Raw genomic sequence first — 22,860 nt, forward strand, 5'->3', positions numbered from 1 at the left:
AGTCCCAGTTGGGGCGCCAAATTCTGTCCTGGTTGTTCCTATTCCAGTCCAGCTCTCTGCTGTGGCCCGGTAGTGCAGTGAGGGATGGCCCAAGTGCTTGGGCCCTGCACCCGCATGGGAGACCAGGAGGAAACACCTGGCTCCTGGCTTTGGATTGCCGGCTGCAGCGGCCATTTCGGGGGTGAACCAACGGAAGAAAGACCTTTCTGTCTGTCTCTCTCTTACTGTCTAACTCTGCCTGTCAAAAAAAAAAAAAAAAATACACAGTGTGAAATGATTACCACAACCAAGCTAATTAACATATCCATCACCTCACATAGCTGCCTCTGTGTGTGTGTGTGTGTGTGTGCTGTTCCGTAAATCCTCATCTTACAGGATGAGTCATTGTTCAGTCATAGTCGTCTGACAACTGGAAATCAGTTCCCTTCGGGTGACAACTCCCTATTCTAACTTACAACCCTGCCCAAAACAATTACCATTCTACCTTCTGTGACTAATTTTTAGACTCTACACATCAACAGTGGATAGGGAATTTGTCAGTCTGTGCCTGGTTTATTTCACTTAGCATAATGTTTCCCAGGCTCATCCATGTTGCACATAGCAAGATTCCTTCATTTATGGCTTAATAATATTCCACTGTGTGTGTGTGTGTGTGTATACATGTTTTCTTTCCCCATTCAGCTATCTACAGACTCTTGGTTGTTTCTTTAACTTGTTGTGAGTAATGCTGTGATGAGCCTGGGAGTACAGATATCTCTTTGAAATACTGATTTCATTTAATAATTTATTTATATATATATACCATATGTATGTATGTATATATATACATATAAAATTAAGTGGACTGTCCTGGGTACATGGTGCTTTGGCAGCTCTATTCTTTACTTTTTGAAGACCTGCCATACTCTTTTCCATAGGGGCTGTACTGTGTTCCCACAATCCTACTTAATGTCCCTAGTAGTGTACAAAGACTATTGTCTCTTCACATTTTTTCCAACGTTTCTTTTGCCCTCTTATTAATAGTCTTCCTAGCAGGGGTGAAGTGATGATGAGCACCTTTTCAAATATCTTTTGGCCATTCATACGTCCCCTGTGGAGAGAGATCTATTTAAGTCCTTTCCCCCTATTTAAATCATGTCATTTGACTTATTTTTTTTCTATTGAGTTATTTGGGTTCCTTGTATATGTTGGATGGTATTCTCTTTTCAGGCACATGGATTGCATTTATTTTCTCAAGTTCTATAGGTTGCCTTTTTACCTTGTTGCTTATTATTATCTATTTGTAATGTGTTGATAATATTAAACATTATCTCATGGTTCTTCTTCTATTCTGTATCTGATGGTAATGATGTCATTAATATCCAACTACAAGAGACTTTCAAAAAGCTGTGGGAAATGGAAATAAAAAAGTGTATTTTGATGGAAAAAATTTTGGGACTCATGTTTTTCATAATATGCATTTTCCACTAACTTTATGAAATTCTCTTATATTGTAAGTATCTCTACTACTACCATCACTGCTAATAGTAATGCAAATTATTGTTACAGAAGAACCTTCTTGTCTTAGAAGCAATTCCGCTTACGTTATTCATTTGCAGGATACCAACTCTGTGCTAGTCGTGACATTGTCCTGAACAAGACAGTCACAGTCCCTGCCCTCACAAAACGTAGTGGACATGAGGTTGGGAGGGAAAAAGACAGCAGTGAGTCACCATCAACCAGAGAAATAGGGACTTTGAAAGAAGAAATATGAGGTGTGGTAGGAACTTTTAATGTGAAGTTCCCTCTCTCCGTGAGATCAAGGATCTTTATGAAAGAAGAGACTAAAGATGAGGTTTACTACAACTCTGTAATACAGAAAGACTGGTATGCATCAGCAACCACTGACCGAAGGTATTTTGGATATTTTGCAATATTTAATGGAAGAAGTGGAGTCTCCCACACTTAACAAATGGAGAGAGTAAGACCATTATCTGGCATCTTCTGGTTCCAGAGCCATGTTTTATCCAACTGGGAAACCATGAAAGAAATCATGCATTTGTGATAGAAATAATCTACCAGGGCTGCTCTGGGCACCAAATCAGAGTCTTTAGAACTTGGAATACATTGCTTTAAAATCCATTAAATGCTTATTAATAGATGCCTCAAAGTTGCAATCTGGAGTTAGAAGGCAAGTCAGCCCCTTTATCACAAAGATTTTGGAATGGCAAGGGATGCACGGTCCAGTGTGATGGCAAAACTGAGAATATAGCAAAGTCAAGGATGATGTGGAAGGGACAGATGTTGGGCTTGAAGAGTATGAGTGTGGTCCCTGGGAGACCTGTGTGCTAGACATGAGTTATGAATAGGGCAGCACACTTGGTAAGTTTTATAAATGGTGACTCCTGTGGCTAGAAATGAGGGATGAAGGGAAGCAGACAATTGAGCATAAAGGAATTTCCATTCAATCAACTTCATCTGCTTGGTCTAAGTCAAGCTTTCCCAAAGGAACCAGTATTCCTGAGTGCGGATGAAAAGTGAGATGGCCAAGAGATCATCTAATTATGGTGACTAGGAGGACCTGTAAATACATAGACAGTACATTTCCATGTCTGAGTGAAAAATCACTTAATTAAAATTTAACCAAGAGGAAAGAATTAACTAAAAATATATATTCCAGGAAAAATGCTCATGAAATGCTTGCTGGCTTTTAATACTGATTAACACTAGGTAAGAGGAAAAATTTTCACCTGAGCCATCCACTTTCTGTCTTGGTCTATAATGATATCTCACCTCCTAGAACAAACAGTAGCACAGGCCACTTCTTTTAATTTTGAAAACCAGCAAAATATAACTATATTCTCATTTTTTAAGTTGACCAATACAATTTAAAAGAATGATTTGCATCAACTCCTTTTCATCCCTTTTATCATTCCACTTCCAGGAGGGAGCAGGGTGGTGAATATTAAGAGTCAGGTTTTCTCAACCTCCTGCATTTGTGGCTGTGTTCACAAATTTTCTCTCTTCTGCGAAAACACGTCTTCCCCCAGGGGCACTGACATTTCACAGAGCATTTCCTCTTCCAACAACTCTTCTCTCCCACTCACCCTTCAGAACTCGCTCAAACATCACTTCAGGAAAGACGTCTGCATTGTCCTCCAAAAATAGAACCGGCACCTCTGTTACTTGTTTCCATATCATCCTATGCTTTTCTTTTGTGTTTCTCATAATTTTAAGAAAATAGGTTAATAGTTTAATTCATTATTTAATGTCTGTGTCTCCAGCCAGGGGAGCTCCGTGACAGTGCGGTTGTTATCCCTGCTCTGGTCATTGCTAGCACTTGCCTTTCACAGGGCATACATTCCATTCCTGTTTGTCGAATGAGAGATGAAATCAATCCAGGGGAGGAATGGTTTGGCACCATCGTGTCTTAGGAAAGTGCTTATTTGGGCCGGTGCCGTGGCTCATTAGGCTAATCCTCCACCTTGCAGCACCGGCACACCGGGTTCTAGTCCCGGTTGGGGCGCTGGATTCTGTCCCAGTTGCCCCTCTTCCAGGCCAGCTCTCTGCTATGGCCAGGGAGTGCAGTGGAGGATGGCCCAAGTGCTTGGGCCCTGCGCCCCATGGGAGACCAGGAGAAGCACCTGGCTCCTGCCATCGAATCAGTGCTGTGTGCTGGCCGCAGCAGCCATTGGAGGGTGAACCAACGGCAAAGGAAGACCTTTCTCTCTGTCTCTCTCTCTCACTGTCCACTCTGCCTGTCGAAAGAAAGAAAGAGAGAGAGAGAGAGAGAGAGAAAGAAAGAGAAAAAGAGCTTATTTGACCTCTCACTTGAAAGTGGCTCTATTTGTTCTTTTGAGCTAGTCCCCAGGAACTAGAAAGTATATGGACTGTGGCCAGAAAAATGAAACCACCCATTTCTGTAAACATCATTTATTTCTATGTGCATTTGGAGTTTGATTCTAGAAAGTACCTCTCAAAAACTGTGGGATCCTGGGTAAATTTAGGTAGATTTGCCACCATGTTGGCAGAGGCCTGATGGAATATGTCTGTTATATCTCTCAGGACCCTGTTGTCTCCCTCAATGTGTGAAATAAAGATGACAGTGTTTAGAAGCACGGCGTTGGGATCACAGAGCTGAAAGGAAGTCAGGCCAATTCCATCTTAGCAAAACCATTTAGTTTTTTGGGATGAAGCGTTGAAACAGTTATAATTCAATTGAGTTTATAATTTAGCAATTCTTGAAATAAACTGGGAAAATGAAGTATTGGTGAGATCTGAGATACAGAAAAACTGGTGATTCACTGTCCCTATTTGACTGTTGGGAATAGTTGGTTTTGTCCTTAGAGTGGAACCGTTTTTGAATTTGGCCACAATATCATAAACAGAGTGTGTTACACAGAAAAACCATGTAATCTCCTCCTCTTTTAGAATAGAATGACTTGGCATTATTCAACTCTCATTTCTACCTGGCCATCATTGGCGAGAGCTGGGTATTGGTTCCTGCCTTAGAACTGGAACTGTGTGCATTTATTCTTGGGTTCACACATTTATTTTTCTCAGGATAGAAAAGTTATTTATCTGTCCAACAGAGGCAAATATTGGGGGGGATACGTGAAGTCAACAGTGGTTGTCCAGATCTGAGAATGAGAATGGGAATTTATCGCAGGTAGGCATAAGAGGGCTTGTTAGGGTGATGAGGATTGCACAACAAGATAAATTTATTAGTCACTGGATTGTGCACTCAGGATGGGTAGATTTTGTAATACAGGAAATGACCTTTCAATAAAGATGTCATGAGTAAAGAAAAAAAATTATTTCTATTTATCCATGTCTATTGTAGGAAAAGAAATAGTCACTTCATGAATACATACGTGTATAACAACTCAGAAATGCATGCATGAATGAACAGAAAATGTTTGCAAGGCATGCTGTGCTTGAAAAACACGATGGGAAATGAACATGTTTTTGGAAAGGTGAAGGCTGTCTCCATGTGTTTGCTATTTCACTCTGGTCCTTCTGTCTCATTTACATTACCTGCTGAGTAACTCATGAAGGATGTTATGATAATATGACTTTAGATCACACAGATGGTACAATAGTAGGACATAAATTTCAACATTAAATAATACTCTTTCCATAAATTTTGTGTCTAAATTTCTAGATTTTAAAATCATCATTCATCATAAATGTAGACTGGCTCAAATCTTAAAAATAAAGGCATTAGGCCAGCACCGCAGCTCACTAGGCTAATCCTTCGCCTGTGGTCCCAGCACCCAGGGTTCTAGTCCCGGTTGGGGCGCCGGATTCTGTCCCAGTTGCCCCTCTTCCAGGCCAGCTCTCTGCTATGGCCCGGGAGTGCAATGGGGATGGCCCAGGTCCTTGGGCCCTGCACCCACATGGGAGACCAGGAGAAGCACCTGGCTCCTGGCTTCAGATCGGCGCAGTGCACCGGCCGCAACACATCGGTGGTGGCAGCCACTTGGAGAGAGAACCAACTTTTTCTCTGTCTCTCTCTCACTAACTCTGCCTGTCAAAAAAAAAAAAAAAAGGCATCAGAAGCCTTTTTTTTTAATCAGGATAAATTTAGCAATTTATCAGGATAAATTGCTTTGGATTCTTTACCTTTCTTCACTGGTATTCTGTCCTAAATTTTCACTTTTTCTTCTGCTTTCTGTATCTATGTCTAGTTTATTGGTTTTAAACATCTATCTTCTCCACCAACTACAAATAATTAGGTAATTTAAAAAAAATAAGATTACTTGATGTGACTGAATCTTCCCTATCACTGTTAAATTCAATATGTGATGTAACTGATGCTTCTGTGATAATGTTTGTTTTATATGAATAGCTCTGTCTGTCTGCTTTTTTGTCTCACAAATCTATTAGGATTTTATGTATTCCAGAAGCAGTGATTAGGATCAAACAATAGCACCCACTTTTATATTGCATCCCTGCATTTCCCAGTGTACGTGCACATAGCTAACTTTATATCTAATGTTTCAATGGTTGCATGTCTATGCCCTCTTTTCCTATGTTGGTTGAGTATATTAGGCCATGCAGCAATCTGGTAAGTCTTTTACAGAATAATATGCTCTATAGAGCCATTTGTGGAAAAAAAGTAAGCACCTTTAGTCTGTGATTTGAAATTCTACAAGTTCATTTGCATTCCAAGACATGAATTATAATTATAATCATAGCTATAATCATAATGGTAGTCCTATGCAAGCATATGAGGAAAGGGCTCAATTTGTCACCTTTGGAGTGGTCTTTTATATTTTTATAATAATGAAAATACACAGACTCACAGATAAAATTGCACAACCCCAAGTTCAGAGTGGGAGGACTGGCAGAACAGTCCCATTAGCTAGTAGGTTATGTGTGGTGACCTCTTTAATGAGTCTTGTTGAAATTTTTAGTTAACCAACTTAATGTTCATTTTGATAGGACATTCCTCATGTTTATCCAGTTACTAACAGAATTCAAGCCATGTTTAATAAGGCTAAGCTTAATAATATACCTAGCCATGGTCAATATCTGCATTTCCTAACAAATTCATTCCTGTGTTTAAAAACAATGAAGCAAATGTCCCGTAGACCCAGAAATACTCCCTCTCGTCCTTGGTCCTGCCTGGATTGTCTTTGTGCTCTGTGCTCCACTCCCCTGCACACTGCTGATGGAGCGCATCATTCAGAGTTCCCTTCCCCCGTCCTGTTCTGATTCACATTGTGGAGACAAGACAGCTGGTAAGGAGATGGCAAAGCTGAGAAATGCAGATAAGCCAAGCCCCATCCTGTTTTTTTTTTTTTTTCCTTTTTGTGTTACAACTCCTCCAAAACATGTCTCCTAACAGGACCCCACTACCTCCCACACCTGCCTCCCAGAATACAGGCATCCTTATCCTCATTTGATAAAGCAATACCCAGTACAACGTCTTTGTTGAAGGAAAATAAATCAGGCTGTTACCACCATTAAATAGGCTCTGGAGACAGATATGTCTCAGCATGACAACTTATTTAATGATATGACCTTGAACAATTTTGTATAAAATGGGAATCATAGTACCTCTTTCTTGGTTTTATGAGAATTACGTAAGTAATTATGATTTAGTTAAGGATTACACAGTTGTAAAGCACAGACCATTTGCTCAGAGAGACCATTTATGGTAGGTATAATCCTGCTTCTCAGGTGACTATACCTTCTGTGCCACCTCTCACTCTCTGTTTGGGCCACATGATTTTGTATCTTTGTTTCTGTCTATGTACCTGCCTCTCCTCTTTTCTTGAATACTTGCTTTAGTCTGGCTCTCGCAAATTACCCAACATGGCACACTGTGACTAAGTTTGGGGACCTCTCAATTAAGGGCCATGAAGAGACTCACCAGAGTGAAGGTGAACCAAGAAAAAGATACTGATTCATAGTAGACACCCCAAAATGGAAGGCATTGGCCAGAAGCAGTAGGGCATGAGGACTGAAGTGGATGCAACTTGTCCATTTAAGCAAAGTGTTGGGTTTTCCAATACTGTAGGTAAATAGTATAAATCCAAAGTACTTTGAAACCTCCCTTCTTTATTCCCTACTAAAACTTTTCTCCCATCACTGTCTGCTCAAAGCACTAACCAACCAACCTCATCAGGTTCATGGAGTGGGTAAAGAAGGGACATAGCTATGGTAATATTAAATAGTCAGATTTGACCTCAGTAGTTTTAACTCAGGGGTAGTTTCCCCTGTTAAACTTTAAAGTCTTACTGGACTTGATAAGTATCATAAGGGCTAAATAGGCAATCATAGTCTGACTTTAAGGTCAGTCATCCCCTTTAAAATAGTTTCTTTAGGGAAATAATACATAATTTCCACGTATTTACAAAGAACAACTTGTAGATTGATGCCATTTCACAATATATTAAATCATTTCTTTGAATTTTAAAAATATATAATTAAATAATTTAGAAATATAAAGATTATGTGTCTACCATTAGAAGTAATAACAACTAATGTTTATTGAACATCATCTATGTGTCAGGTATATTTTTATTAAATTTAGTAATTTACTATTATTAAAAATTTTCTTTATTTAATGCTCACAACATTGCCATAAATGTAGGTAATAGTAGAATGTGTACTCTATAGATGAGGAGGTTGAGTCACAGAGAGTATAAGTAACTAGAGAAAGGTCACATTGCTAGTTAGACTGGGAACTTAATCTTGGGAAGTCTACCTAATATTTTTAATGGCCTTATTTTCTTTACTATACTTTATCCTACCATAAAATATACCACAATTTGCTTACCACCTAATCATTCATTCGTTTATTCATTCGCCCAGTTGTGGGTGTTGAGTTTCTTTTTTTACTGCTTGACTGTCATGAACATTCTCCACATCTCTTTGTGTACCTGTGTGAGAATTGCTCTAGCCTACGTAGCTGGAAGACCAAGTACTGGCTGAAGGATATGAGCCCCTTCAGCTCTCTGAGATATTGCAAAATAGCTCCCCAGATGATAGTGCCACTTTTTATGCCAACTAGTGACTTGTAAGACACGTCCTTGTCCACACTTAGATATCTTGAGACTTCTACAGCTGAAGCTGTGAAATTGTATCTTGTAATGCTAACTTTGCATCGCCCTGATTATAGCCTATAGATGTTGTACATTTTTATATATTCACAGGCCACTGTAGAGGCATAACCAATCTGCAGATTGCTGATTTATGTCCTTTGTTCACTTTTCTGCTATACCTGTTCAATGATTTTCAAAAAGTTTCTATATTTCTGATGGATATATTGTTTCTACCTAAATAAGAAGGCATAAAAATGTTAGGTATAAAGATAAGTACAAGATATTCATGCTTGACACTTGAGCATGTATTTTGTAGCTTTACTAAGGGAATAAGGCAATTCTGCCGTGTAGAATACTTCTACCCACCCATACCACTTAGAAAGTTTCTACAAAGTGTGCTGAAGTGTGAGTTCCAGAAAAATTATGAAGTTATAATGGACTCTCTTGGCATGAAACCGACCAGTTACACAGTTATTCAAATACAATTTCAGCGGAAGCAATATCTGTAGGCAGGGGTCACTGCAGTGCGTGATAAATAGAACTCCATTAAATTGGAACCTCATTCCTTAGGTGCTCCTGTGACAGCCATTCCCCCCTGCCTCGCAGGTGGTTTCCGTGTCTTGACAATTTGACAGATGTGGCTGCACATTTTAAGCCATCTTCCAACACACACCCAGTGATCTATTATCTTGAAGAAAGGCTGGCAAGGAAATGAGAGTATGCCTGAGAGCTGCATGCTGCAGCTCAGTGCCTCCCTGGTAGCATCTCACTGTGAAGAACAAAGCAAATGGGCTCATAAGTAGGTCAAATCGTGGCACAATTATTCCTGTAGTGAGCTGATGCTTTTTGAGAAAGTTTCCCTTGAAAGCAAGACTGAGAGGAGGTGGACTGTATGATAGGTGCATTTCAAGAGATGAAGTGACACCTCAGGCACTTCTTAAAAATGGCTGTCTTCTTAATGAAGCTTCCTACAAACTGGCAGATTATTTCAATAATGGATGGGACCCATGAGAATTCAGGTTCTTCTACAGTAGAGACCAGGGTGAGAAGACAACGTGCTCCAGCTAAGACAGGGTGGCCGAGGGGCCCCTGGGGTAATTTGCTTAATCGCTCTGCCTGTTTCCTTACTTATAAACAGGATATACGCATCTCCCGGGGTTTTGTAAGAGTTTCCTGGCACAGGTGAGGGTACACGGGCCCTCAACATTGCCTTGCTCTCACAGCCCTTGGCACCATCTCTGGGTCTGCTTGCCTCTGCAGGAAGTGTGCTCTCATGGATGCCCGCAGTACTAGGGCTCCCAGCCTTCTCTTCCTGCTCTGCTCTCTTTCTCTTGTCTTAGAAACATTTTGCTACCATGTTTCCCAGGCCTTATCCTAGACACACCAGCCCTCTCCTCTCAAAAACTAGGCTCCCCCCATCTCTCTTGCTCATCCCACAGATCAAGCATGCCTTTCTTGCATTTCCAGAAACCTGCAGGCAAATGAACCATAGTGTTTCTCTTGTCCTCTCCAAATCTAATCTGCCTTCAAGTCTGCCATGATTTCAGCTTTTGCATTTGTTTTCATCATCTCCTCCTCTCCACTGCATCCAAATATCCTGACCTTCAGAATCAGGTCAGACAGCTTCCTCAGCCAAATGATCTTGACTCCTTGATTCTGTTTGGTTACTTTGGTCTCTGTTACCCCTATGACAGCCTTCACATGGTGGGCACTTAGCAAATTCTTGCTGGGTTCTGTGTATTTGTGCCCCTGCAAAACTACACGGCACACAGATCTTTCCTGTCCCCGTAGGCAGGTGCCAAACATCCCCTCACACACACACATGCACACACACTCACATTACATCATACACAACAGTGCACATACTCTCCCACTCATACACTCGCATACCCTAGGCACACAAGCTCACACATTCACACTTACGCAGACACATGCACACTCATATGCACGCTTGCGTGCATCCTCACACCGACACTCCCATGCACACTCACACATACACTCAAACATACTCACCTTTTCTCAGTTTCCAAAAGCAGAACATAAAACAACTGGCTAGAAGAAAAATGGGGAGATGCATATAAAATAATCATTCTATAATAAGTTAGAATGAGAACTAAAAAGAATCAAAATAAAATAGTTAAATGGAAAGAAGCACAAGAAAAGGTGCAAGAAGATAACTGAAAGACAAACTGAAAAGGCATGTGATAGTCTTGAAACCGGCGATAGACAAATCAACTAAAGCGAGGGATCAAGTATATGAATACTCAGTTCTAAATATCCCACATGTATAAACTTGAATATGTTAATATATAATATAGAAAAAATATACCCAGATTTTACATATATATGCATGTGTCAATTGATAATGACATTCAGAATAGATACCAGGAAACCAGACATAATACATTAAAAATAAGATTAAATTATTCGCTATTTTTTATGGATTGATTTACCTACCTTACTGGCAGTTAAATGGTTTGGTCTCTTAGATTTTTGAGCTTCCCTGGGGAAAAAAAAAAAACATGAAATGCTAAAATTATCATGGTTTTGAGTGTCACCTGTAGAGCAATTCTACTATGGCCCTTTATAACTATTCCTTAAAGTACCAAAAAGGGAATGACAAAGACAGACTCACAATGCTGGACACTAAGATTACAAAAGCATTCCTGTCAAAATCCAGTGAGGCCATCCAGTAAGTGTGGTTAGCAGAGCTCCCATGAGAAAGACACAGCATGTTAGCGCACGCCTCTGGCGTTTCCTTTACACTGAATTGGAATCAGAGGGTCATGAGGAGGGACAGCCCAGTGACTGTCACTGGCAGAGGTTCGTTCCCAGAACATGCCCCAGGAGGCCTCCTTGGCTGACCATCACCCCCAAGCTGCTTCTGCTCATGGCGGAATAGTGCAGCTCCTTGAGATGAACAGATAAGAGATGACATTACTCAAAACAACAGGAGTGCATACACCTACTGCAAAATGCTTGTGGAAAATGCAATTAGACGATAACTTTAATTTAGTGCAAAAAAAAAAAAAGCCCATTGAGATCCGTACATAATTTTTTCATAATGCACACTTCCTTTGAACCTTCGAAGCTCCTCTCCTATCACTTGAACTTTGATGTCCTAATTTGTTTTACTCACTTTGTGTGACAACATCCCAACATTAGGACTTGGGTTGGGAGGGCCTTGGAGGCATCTCCAAGTTTTAGGTGACCCTCTTCCCAGAGTTCTTGCTGAGACTCCTGGGGGAAGCTGCCTGTCAGTCAGCTCTGCTAAGAGGACCAGCGTGGCCTCCCTTTCACACAGAGGATAGAGGGATGAACTGTGAGGATTCCCCGAGGGTACTTTCTTTGGAACAAAGTAGAATATTCATGACCAGTTCAGCACTTGAGGGAAGCCAAGTCACAGCTAAGCTGTTGTTGAGTCCAAGGTGCATCTGCCCGTGTGGAAACTCATGACGAGTTTATAGGAGCACTATTCTGAAAATAATATGGGTGTGTGCTAATTTCCTCATGTCCTACTTTTTCCAGACACGAAGGAAGAGGTGAGGGAAATATTGTGGAAGAATTACTTGGATTTTTATTGATATCCATGTGCATTAAGGGAAGCAAGCGCCACACTTCCCTGCTAAAAAGCCAAGATTTTAACATTTTCCTTCCTAATTATTTTTCCAATCCCAATAATACAGTCATGTGTGGACACTGAATGCTTAGTCCTTAGATTGCAATTTTTTTTTTGACAGGCAGAGTGGACAGTGAGAGAGAGAGACAGAGAGAAAGGTCTTCCTTTGCCGCTGGTTCACCCTCCAATGGCCGCTGCAACCAGCACATCACGCTGATCCGAAGGCAGGAACCAGGTGCTTCTCCTGGTCTCCCATGGGGTGCAGGGACCAAGGACTTGGGCCATCCTCCACTGCACTCCCTGGCCACAGCAGAGAGCTGGCCTGGAAGAGGGTCAATCGGGACAGAATCCGGCGCCCCGACCGGGACTAGAACCCAGTGTGCCGGCGCCGCAAGGCAGAGGATTAGCCTAGTGAGCCGCGTTGCCAGCCCTTAGATTACAATTTACTTAACTAAACGGTGTCTGTTTATCTTCACTGCCTTCTCCTTTCTCCCACCAATCCACAGATGTATGGCCACAGAGTATGAGGAAACGAGACAGGGAGAGGGTGCTGTGAGACAATTAAGATGGTGGATGTCCATTATGACACTGCACTCTGGAAGACACATCGTGCTTTAAACTTCCATAAACAAAATGCACCATGGTTTGAATCAATGCATGGACAGATAATTTTATTGGACAGACAACAGGATATATTCTAAGTATTCCTTAACTCAGCAGTTATGTCCAGAGCCATATGTCTGTCCATGCCCAGAAGTGGCTTTTGTGTGCTTTTGATGCTTAGCAAGGCATCAAGCATTATACATTATGTAAATAGGAAATCAGTGTTCCTTATACTCTTGTATATAGGTGTATCTGGTCCAGCCTAGAATAACAAGCTAAAATGCCTTGAAAGAAGTGGGTAAGTGGTCTTCCTTCCTGTGAGGGTCATTTTTTATGTTTAGAATGGCAGTTTTCAAGGACCCCCATGACAAACCACTGCTCCCTGGAGATGCCAGAAAGCTGGGGAAGCAGCGTGGTTAGCCAGTTTGAAGTGGGGAGTCCTGCCTGCATTTTCTAGTTTCCATGGTGTGATTGCTCCCACCCAGGCCAATTTCACATCGCCAGTACAACACTACTGAATGTGAAACTGCAGTGAGAGGCACCTGAAGCTCCAGCACATCACTCGGGGGCACACTGCATTACCCACCCCCTTTAGTCAGATTGCAAATGCGTGCAGACATATGTGTTTGAACATATTGCAAAGTTCTGCTTGCAAAAACATTATCTTTTGATACCTGCATCTGAAGCACCAAGCCTTCAATGTTATAATTCTGAGAAGATAACAAACTTTCCTCACCCCATCCTAGTAATATAAACTGCTCACATCCACCCATACAGTGCTAATAAGATGACTGGTGTAGTTTAGTTCTGTGCCTCAAATGAGGAAACTAGGCTGGTGGGTATATTAGCATTTGCTAAAGCACAAACACCCTTAAACTTAGTGGCTTTTAAGACACCAATTTTCACTGGTGAATTTATGGATCAGATAAGCAGCCCTGCCATTCTGCACCAGTCTCAGCTGTTCATGGTCGAGTTCATGTACACACCTGTGGTCCACTTCTGGACTGAGATGGCTGTGATGTGAAATGGAGTGATGAGGATGGCAGGACCCATGGCCACCTGCACAAAGCAAGACTGGTGGCTCAGGTTTCTAATAGCAGCAAAAATGCATCCTAACACAGGTATGTTCCAGGTGTCTGTGTACTTCACCTGTGTTCCCATCTTGTCCCAGTGATCAAACAAGGCATGGGCTGTGTCCAGAGTCCCCAGTGTGTATAAAGTCCTCCATCAGAGGCCACTAGGCTCTTCCACTTGGACTAAAGAAATTGTTAAGTAGTCAACTCTGCTCAGTGGCACTCCTGGACCACTAAACCTATAGTTCCTATTAAAATCATGTCTGTGTTGTAAAGTCAGGAGCTGGTGATAGACAATGATAAGAATAATGACAAATGTTGGTCACTGGGTAAGGTGGCATCTGGTCTGCTGCTTCTAGAGTGACATGAACAGCATAGTCAGCCTGGCCAAGACATGAGAGGCTGTGACGAAAGCCTCCTTTGCCTTCCAACAACTTGATTTGCAGATGATCTGCATGCCTTTAATCAACCATCTTTTCCAAGAAAGAGAGCAAACCATGGTCAGGACCTGGCAGTTGCAAGGGTGTCCTCAGGTGTCAGAGTCTCAGTGCTTTGATGGAGAATTGCTCGAGGATTCTCTTCTGTCCTGGCAATCCCAGGACAGGCAGATGGGAAGGGCAGACTGTCTAAGCACACCCGGTAGTTCTGGCTTCATGATTGACATAAACACATTCCCTTTTGGACAGGAAGCCTTTGTGTTGCACAGAGTTACTTGCAATATTGATTGGGGAAGTAATGACTCTCCAGGTGTATTCTAAAAAAGGAAAGCAAAAGCTGTACCCCTTGCCAGTGAGAGGCTTATTTTAGATTTTATGCACTTGCTCTTTGCATTGCACTCCTGCTCTTGTGCTCAGGGCGAAGGTGCAAGATGGTTTCAAAGAATTTCACCTGCAATTATATTTTTCTCCAAATGTATTTATTTTGAAATCCAGTTAAAACACAACTTTTAGTGCATGACTGATACAATGTTCAAGGGATAAAATTTTCCTCAAAGTAAGATGTTTTATTTACCCAAGAAAAAATGTGAGGAAAGAATTGATTTCTGAGTGTCTAATTCATTAAATTAATGTATAGTTATTGTGGTATCTAAAGCCACCATTTTGGCTTGTTGGCTATAGAGTTTGTCTACAGAGTCTTTGGTATCTAGAAGGCATAATTTCCTAGAAAGAAATACATGAGAAATGGAATGTAAAGAGTTCCTGTGAAGTGCCGAAGCATTCATACCACCAAAAATGAAATCACTCCAGACTTTTTTGAAAGTGTGTACATTTTCATGTTCCACCTCAAGAATACTTATCTCTTCCACCTGACTTCTCATGTTACACTACCTTCCTCATGAATAACCAATTGTATCTCTATCTTTAAATCCTTGGGTGGCTTCCAATACAGTAATAGCAAGAGTTATTAAATATAAAATGGCTGCTGTGGGCCTTACACTATTCTAAATAGCTCATTTATATTCATGTGATAGTCTAGGGATGTATGTTATCATACCCATTTTCCAGATGAGAAAACTGTGTTACGGAGAGTAACAGAATCAAAATTTAAGCTTAGTTCTGTCTTCAAATTTGGCTTTCGATTACATCATGGCACTCTTATGATCTTAACGTAAGAAACAGTTTGTGGCTTTCAAATATAGGGTTCATGTATGTGTACCTTCTGTTCAACCACAAACTTTTTTATTTTTTATTTTTTATTTTTGACAGGCAGAGTGGACAGTGAGAGACAGAGACAGAGAGAAAGGTCTTCCTTTGCCGTTGGTTCACCCTCCAATGGCCGCCACGGCCAGCGTGCTGCGGCCGGCGCACTGCGCTGATCCAATGGCAGGAGCCAGGTGCTTCTCCTGGTCTCCCATGGGGTGCAGGGCCCAAGTACTTGGGCCATCCTCCACTGCACTCCCAGGCCACAGCAGAGAGCTGGCCTGGAAGAGGGGCAACCGAGACAGAATCCGGCGCCCCGACCTGGACTAGAACCCGGTGTGCCGGCGCCGCAAGGCGGAGGATTAGCCTAGTGAGCTGCAGCGCCAGCCCCACAAACTCTTGATAAAAGATCTGCTTCTACTCTTCTGAATATGTAAAACAGTCTAAAATGCATTCCTGTCTCCCAGTTGTGGGCAAGAGAAGTCCTGTCTTGGGCCCCGAACATCTAACTCTAAGAGCTTTGATCTACTTATTTCTGAAGATCCTGTTTCCCATATGGAAATTGGAATGGCAGAATACTTATCTTGCAGAGTTTTGAGGATTAAGTGATGTCATTACATCAGCATGGTGTCTGCTCAGAATGAAGTTTGGCACAAATCAAACACAAGAAAACACTGGTTCTTCTTTTGATAATGTATCTTGTTGATGTCCATTTTAATTACAGGAGGAGCTGCACTCATGTTTAGCTTGGACCCCATAGTCTCTTGATAGCTCCCGCAGGATGGCTAGGAGCTAATGTAAGAAAAGTGGCCTCTCTTGTTCCTGCTTGAGACTGGACACGGGATCATTGTTCCAGACCCCTGGTTTCATCACATTTTCTGATACAAAGCAAGATGAAAGCTACAGTTGGTATAATAAATATTAAGTTTATAGTAATACATTTTATAGAGATACCTACTATAAATGACCTACAGTGGAATCCTTGTATGTAGACATTTCATAAGAGCCAACTTGAGCTGAAGCCTGTCATAATCACTCACAATGCTGTATTACTTTGCTACTGCTGCTATATCATTAGTACAAATTGATGACTTAAACAAACATAAATTCATTATATGAGAATTCTGCAGATCAGAAGTACAAAACATGTTTCATTGGGCTGAGAGAAAGATATCAGTAGGGCTGATTTCATCTTGAAAGATCCAGTGAGAAGCCTGTTTCTTTGTCTTTTCCAATTTCTAGAGATGACCAGATGGTTGAAAAATCAACACATACTTTTTGTCTAACAGGTTCAATTGAGTTTTGACCTTGGAATTGGGGTGGGAAGGTGTTGTCATCCTTTTTTGTATTGAGGCATCCTAATATAGTGCCATAATATTCCAGCTGACATGAAATTGTAAAGTTGTAGATAATTTTATAAGTCACCAGTTTAACATACCATGCAAGGAGAATCTTCTATGGTCGTACTTCTCAGACTTCAGGATTCACAAGAATCCCCTGTTACTGGTGCAGATTCTGATTCAGTAGGTATGAGATGGGGCCTAAGACCCTGTACTTCGGGGCCAGCATTATGGCATACTAGGTTAAGCCACTGTCTTCGATGCTGGCATCCCATACAGGTGCCAGTTCGAGTCCTAGCTACTCCACTTCTGATCCAGCTCCCCTGGTGGTGAGCCTGGGAAAGCAGCAGAAAATGGTTCAAGTCCTTGGATCTTGTACCCATGTGGGAGACCCAGATGGAGTGAGCACCTGGCTCCTGGCTTCAGCCTGGCCCAGCCCCAGTCATTGCAGTAATTTGGGGAATGAACTAGGGGGTGGAAGATCTCTCTCTCTCTCTATCTCTCCCTCCCTCTCCCTCCCTCTACCTCCCTCCCTCTCTCCTCTCTCTCTCTCTCTCTCTCTCCCTTTCTCTGTAACTGCCTTTCAAATAAATAAAAATAAATCTTAAAAAAAAGATCCTGCATTTCTAATATGTTCCCAGGTACTGATCCAGGGTTCACACTTTGAATAGTAAGACTTAGAACATTACTGACAGATGAGGCTCCCATAGGGATGATTCTGTCATAGTCTCTTCTGTGTATTTTCATAATTACTACTGTCATGTATACACAAAATTACTTCTTGGATCGAAGACAAATAACATATTCAAAACTTGTCTGATTTTTTTTTAAATGTAAACCATAATGGCATTGCAATTGAACACTAAAATAATGGTGCTTCTGTAGGGTGTGAAAAGGCATATACAAAGTATGTATAAATAGGACTACATATACATATATATGTACATACATATAATACACACACTTATATATGTATACAAATATATGTATATATGCTTCTTGATAAATTGATATATAGATGCAGAGAGAGATTCTACATCTACATAAAATCATGCAGTTATGGAAACCTCAAGTTATATAATATGTTATATCACTGATTTAACTGACATTTCCCATTACATTAGTTTTTAAAAGAAAACAAAAAATTGATGGTACAAAGTTGGACAGTCCTACAGATAAAAGCATGGGTATAAATGTAATGTGGCCAGGCCTTTTCTGGTAAGGAAGTGGGCTGGCAGTTCCAAACGCTGGCTGAACCGAATGGAGTTGAAGTGCTCTATGCGAACAGCAGCAACTCTATGGCTGAAGTTACTGATTTTAATATTTAAATTTAGCTTCCACACATACTTATCACCTTCATTCTTATTTAATATTTGAAAGTTATTACTTTGGAGAAATCCAGCTAAGGATGGTGATTATGGTATATCAAAATCTATTGTGAGTGATTGTTTTAATGAATCTGCACCAACAGGGACATGTAGACATTCAGACAAAAAACAACCTAATTATAATGACAGCACCAAAGTGAAGCTGTGACAGTTACAAAACCAATTTAAAAGTTTTCTTGACAGCCACAGCTAAAAGCTTTGTTTGGACCCTTCAGTAATAACAGTTTACTTAAGACATGAATCCATAGCTAAGAAAAATATAAAGTTGTGGCTTTTCTGTCATGCAGGTAAAATGGAAATCAGTTGAAATGTTTTTAATAGAACATTATGTTGAAAAGAGTAGAGAAAAAGAATAATAGTTATGGAATTTAACTCTCACAATACAGGAAAGACTAAATAACAATAAAAATTCTAATGAGAATAGAATCTTGCCAGCTGATTTGCTTATCTGTATTTTGAAGACCAGCAGTGCCCCCAAGTAAATTGACATGCAAATGAACATGTTGATTGGCAGTTCTGGAATTTGATTTTGTATTACCTATAAAATAAAGTCAATGGTAAATTGATATGAGAATGCATCAGTAGCCATGATGACAGGAAGCCTCACTAAAAATCTGCTTTTCCAATAATGTCTCTAAAGTTATTAGTCCTTTATCATTGTTATTTATCTTGTTTTGTTCCGGGCTCAGTCAGATATGCAACATAATTAATTCTTTGACCTTGGGCAGTGACTTTCTCACTTCTAAGCAGAAAAATGCCTGAATTGCATTTGTTTTCACTGCAAATCCAATACAAAATTTGCCATATATAAGCAGTGTTCTAAGTACTTTACAAAAATTCACTAACTTAATGGCCATCTTTAGGAGCAAGTGCTACTATCTGCACTTTACTGATAGGAAAATTGAGACACAGAGCAGATAAGTAACTCATCCTTTGCCAAAGAGCCAGTATGTGCTGGAGCTTCAAGGCTAGGCAACTTGGCTCAGAGCCCAAGCTGCTAATGACAAGTTTGGGGTCAGGAAAAGTCTGTGAAACACATATGTAAATGCACAGGGACCATGGCAATGCCCAAAGGAGGCAATCTTTTTGCTTATCCACTCTTAGATACTTCTTTGGTTAGGCTATCTTAGTTGCAAAGACTGAAAATTTCTCAGGTCAGGACAAACATTGGCTGAAGACTGGATAAAGAAATTATGGGATATGTACACTATGAACTACTACACAGTGAAAAAAAAAAATAAAGTCCTTTTGTTTACAAAAAATGGATGAAACTGGAAAAGATCATACTTAGTGAAATAAGCCATTCCCAAAAGGACAAATGCCGTATGTTCTCCTCGATCTGAGGTAACTAATAGAGCACCTGAAAGGTAAACTATAGAGATGAACTTGGCACTGTAAGAAGCAGTGACTTTGAGCAGCCCTAGTCTCTACTGTTGAGGAACATTTTTTAGTAATATGTGTTGAACTCTTTACTTAGTACACAGTTAATCGTATGTGTATAAAGTTAATTGAAAATAGATTTTAGTAAAAAATAAGAATGGTAATAGGAGAGGGAGTAGGAGGTATGGGAGTGTGGGTGGGAAGGTGGGTAGGGTAGGAAGAATCACTATATTCCTAAAGTTTTATGTATGAAATGCTTGAAGTTTGGGTACCTTAAATCAGTGGTTTCTGGGAGGAAAAAAGCTTAGATGTGGTAGAAAGGAAAGTGGTGTAAGTATAATTAAGGATTCCAGCAGCTGTGCATATTTCTTCCATTGTCCAAGAACCTTATAACCAAGGTTAAAATTAAAAGGAATTTCTAAATATAACAGCATCTTTCAGTCACTAATATAGTTTCCCTCTCTCTCATATAAACACATATCTTTAAATGTTTGCTTTGAGGAATTAAAGGAAGGAATAAAACTAGTGGGGCCAGTGCTGAGGCATAGCTGGTTAAGCTTCTGCCTACGGTGCTGTCATCCCATATGGGTACTCCAGTTTAAGTCCTGGCTGTTCCACTTCTGATCCAGCTCTCTGCTAAAGAACCTGGGAAGGTAGTGGCAGATGGCCCAAGTTCTTACACCCTAGCACCCACGTGGGAGAACAGGATGCAGCTCTTGGCTCCTGACTTCAGTCTGGCCCAGCTCTGGCCATTGTAGCCACTGGGGAATGAACAAGCAAATGGAAGATCTCTCTCCCTCCTCTCCCTATCCCACTATCCCTCTCCTCTCCCTCTCCCTCTCCCTCTCATTCTCTTTCTCTTTCTCTTTCTCTTTCTCTTTCTCTTTCTCTTTCTCTAACTCTACTTTTCAAATGAAATAAATCTTAATGGGGTTTCTGGTTTCTAGCTTCAGAATGGCCTAGTCCAGGCTGTGACAAGCATTTAGAGTGAACCAGCAGATGAAGGATCTCTCTCTCCTCTCTCTCTCCTCCTCTCTCTTCTTTCCTCTCTCCTTCCACTCTCTCTTTAAACTCTAACTCTCTCTGTGTCACTCTGCATTTCAAATAAGCAAAAATAAGATAAATTGACTTAAAAATATTATCTAACTAGATCCAAATGCCTTAAGGGCTGATTCTGAGGCCAGAGTGCTGTTAGGACATCTGCCATTCTATGAGTCTGCTGTGTATCCAGCTTCCCATGTTGGATTTTTCTCTCCTTTTTAATTCTATCAGTTAGTATTAGCAGACACTAGTCTTGTTCATGTGATCCCTTTGACACTTAATCCTATCATTATGATCAATTCTGAACTGAAACTGATCCCTTTGGCTAGTGAGATGGCATTGGTACATGCCACCTTGATGGGATTGAATTAGAATCCCCCGGCATGTGAGAGTATTTCAGGCATGGAAAGCCAAGACACTCTGGCTAAAGAAAATGGCCTACATGAAAGATCTCTGTGAGTGAGATCCCAGCGGAAAGAATGGGCCATCAAAGAAAGAGGTACCTTTCTCTGAAGGGAGGAGAGAACTTCCATTTTTACTATGACGTTGTCTAAATAAGATTGGAATTGGCGAACTCAAGAGGCTTCCATAGCCTTGGCAGCTCATGACAAGAGCCTTGATTGATTACTGATGTCATAAATAAGAGTGTCAATTGTTAAATCAACAACAGGAGTCACTGTGCACCTACTCCTCATGTAGGATCTCTGTCCTAAATGTGTTGTATTATGTGAATTAATGGTATAACTAGTACTCAAACAGTCCTTTATACTTTGTGTTTCTGTGTGGGAGCAAACTGTTGAAATCTTTACTTCGTATATACTAAATTGATCTTCTTTATATAAAAATAATTGAAAATGAATCTTGATGTGAATGGAATGGGAGAGGGAGCGGGAGATGGGAGGGTTGCGGGTAGGAGGGTGATTATGAGGGAAAAAAGCCGCTATATTCCAAAAGTTGAACTTTGGAAATTTACATTTATAAAATAAAAGTTAAAAAAATACAACTTTTAAAAAATATCATCTACCCAACCACTGACAATGAGATGTGAACTATACACAGATGAAATATGTTTTCCATTTTTAATGCAAAGACTCAGACTACTTCCCAGCCATTTGTTAGCTGTCTGAGGAGAAGGACCCCTCCGCTGGCACTCTCAGTAGTAAGGGACATTGACAAACGTCTTGGTAGCATGGTGGCACACAGCAGCCAATCACGATGATGTGGTCAGTTGAAGTCTGAAAACACTAATGATTTCTGTGGTCCTGAGGGTCGGTTCTTTGTGATGAGCTGATCTGTTTTTGCCTCCCCAGAAAATGATGCGATCGTCTGTGTTCCACATGTTCATCCTGAGCATGGTGACCGTGGATGTGATCGTGGCCGCAAGCAACTACTACAAAGGAGAGAACTTCCGGAGGCAGCACGATGAGTTCTACCTGGCCGAGGTACGCAGCTCCGGGGAGGCGAGGGCGAGGGCAGCCTCGCAGGGCTCACACGGACGTGAAATGCATTGCAGTCTGGGGTTACTCAGTTCCCACCCAAGCTGATCTGTTGCCCTTTCTGTGTGTTTCTTCTGGCCACTGTCTTGCTACCTTCCCCTCCGTGTGTCCTGTTGTCTGGGAACCTTTTTTCCGTGGGCGTTACCCTTCTGATGCTTTCCTCTCCACCTTTGCCTTGTTTCCTGTGAAGTGTAAGCAAGCATGCAGTCAGGGGATTATAAATAAGCAAGTCAGCATGCCAGATCCACATGCCGGGGATTGGGAGGAAGTTTGAAGAGATAATACAATGATTATTGCACTAGCAACTGAAGTGTTACAAGCCACACTAAAGATACCAAATCAATAGCAGGCAGGATTAGAGACTGAGCATCACTGTAGCATCTGGCATAACATAGTAGGGGCTTTTGGAATAGTGCTTCTTATCTGTAAGCTCGTTAATATTTGATTCTTCAGCATTTTAATGATTCCTAGACTCCATTATTTTTTTCCATTGTGGAAAAAATGTCGTATCTAAAATCTAGCTCCAGACTCAATGGCTATAGAAGGCTACTTCAAAAAGTTCATGGAAAATGTATATTATCAAAAAACAATGTACGCATCTTGGCTATTTTTGTACTAATATGAATTTAACTTTTAGTTCTATTTTCCCCACATGTTTTGAGATTCTTCATATGTTTTGTAAAAATCAGGTGACATATAGGAACCCATTTATGTATAGTTGTGCTTTACTCGAAGTATCTAATATC

General features: G+C 40.8%; 1 protein-coding gene across 2 annotated transcripts in view; it reads left to right on the forward strand.

Annotated features, from left to right (window-relative positions):
- NALCN (sodium leak channel, non-selective) overlaps window positions 1-22,860 on the forward strand; it is a 375,525-nt gene that overhangs the window by 148,757 nt on the left and 203,908 nt on the right. For both annotated transcript variants that reach the window (XM_051849987.2, XM_051849988.2), the window contains one exon: window positions 21,929-22,060. In XM_051849987.2, the coding sequence (XP_051705947.1) occupies window positions 21,929-22,060 (132 nt within the window). The remainder of the gene's footprint in view (window positions 1-21,928; window positions 22,061-22,860) is intronic.

This window comes from Oryctolagus cuniculus, chromosome 9 (assembly GCF_964237555.1).
Source record: "Oryctolagus cuniculus chromosome 9, mOryCun1.1, whole genome shotgun sequence".
NCBI lineage: Eukaryota > Metazoa > Chordata > Mammalia > Lagomorpha > Leporidae > Oryctolagus > Oryctolagus cuniculus.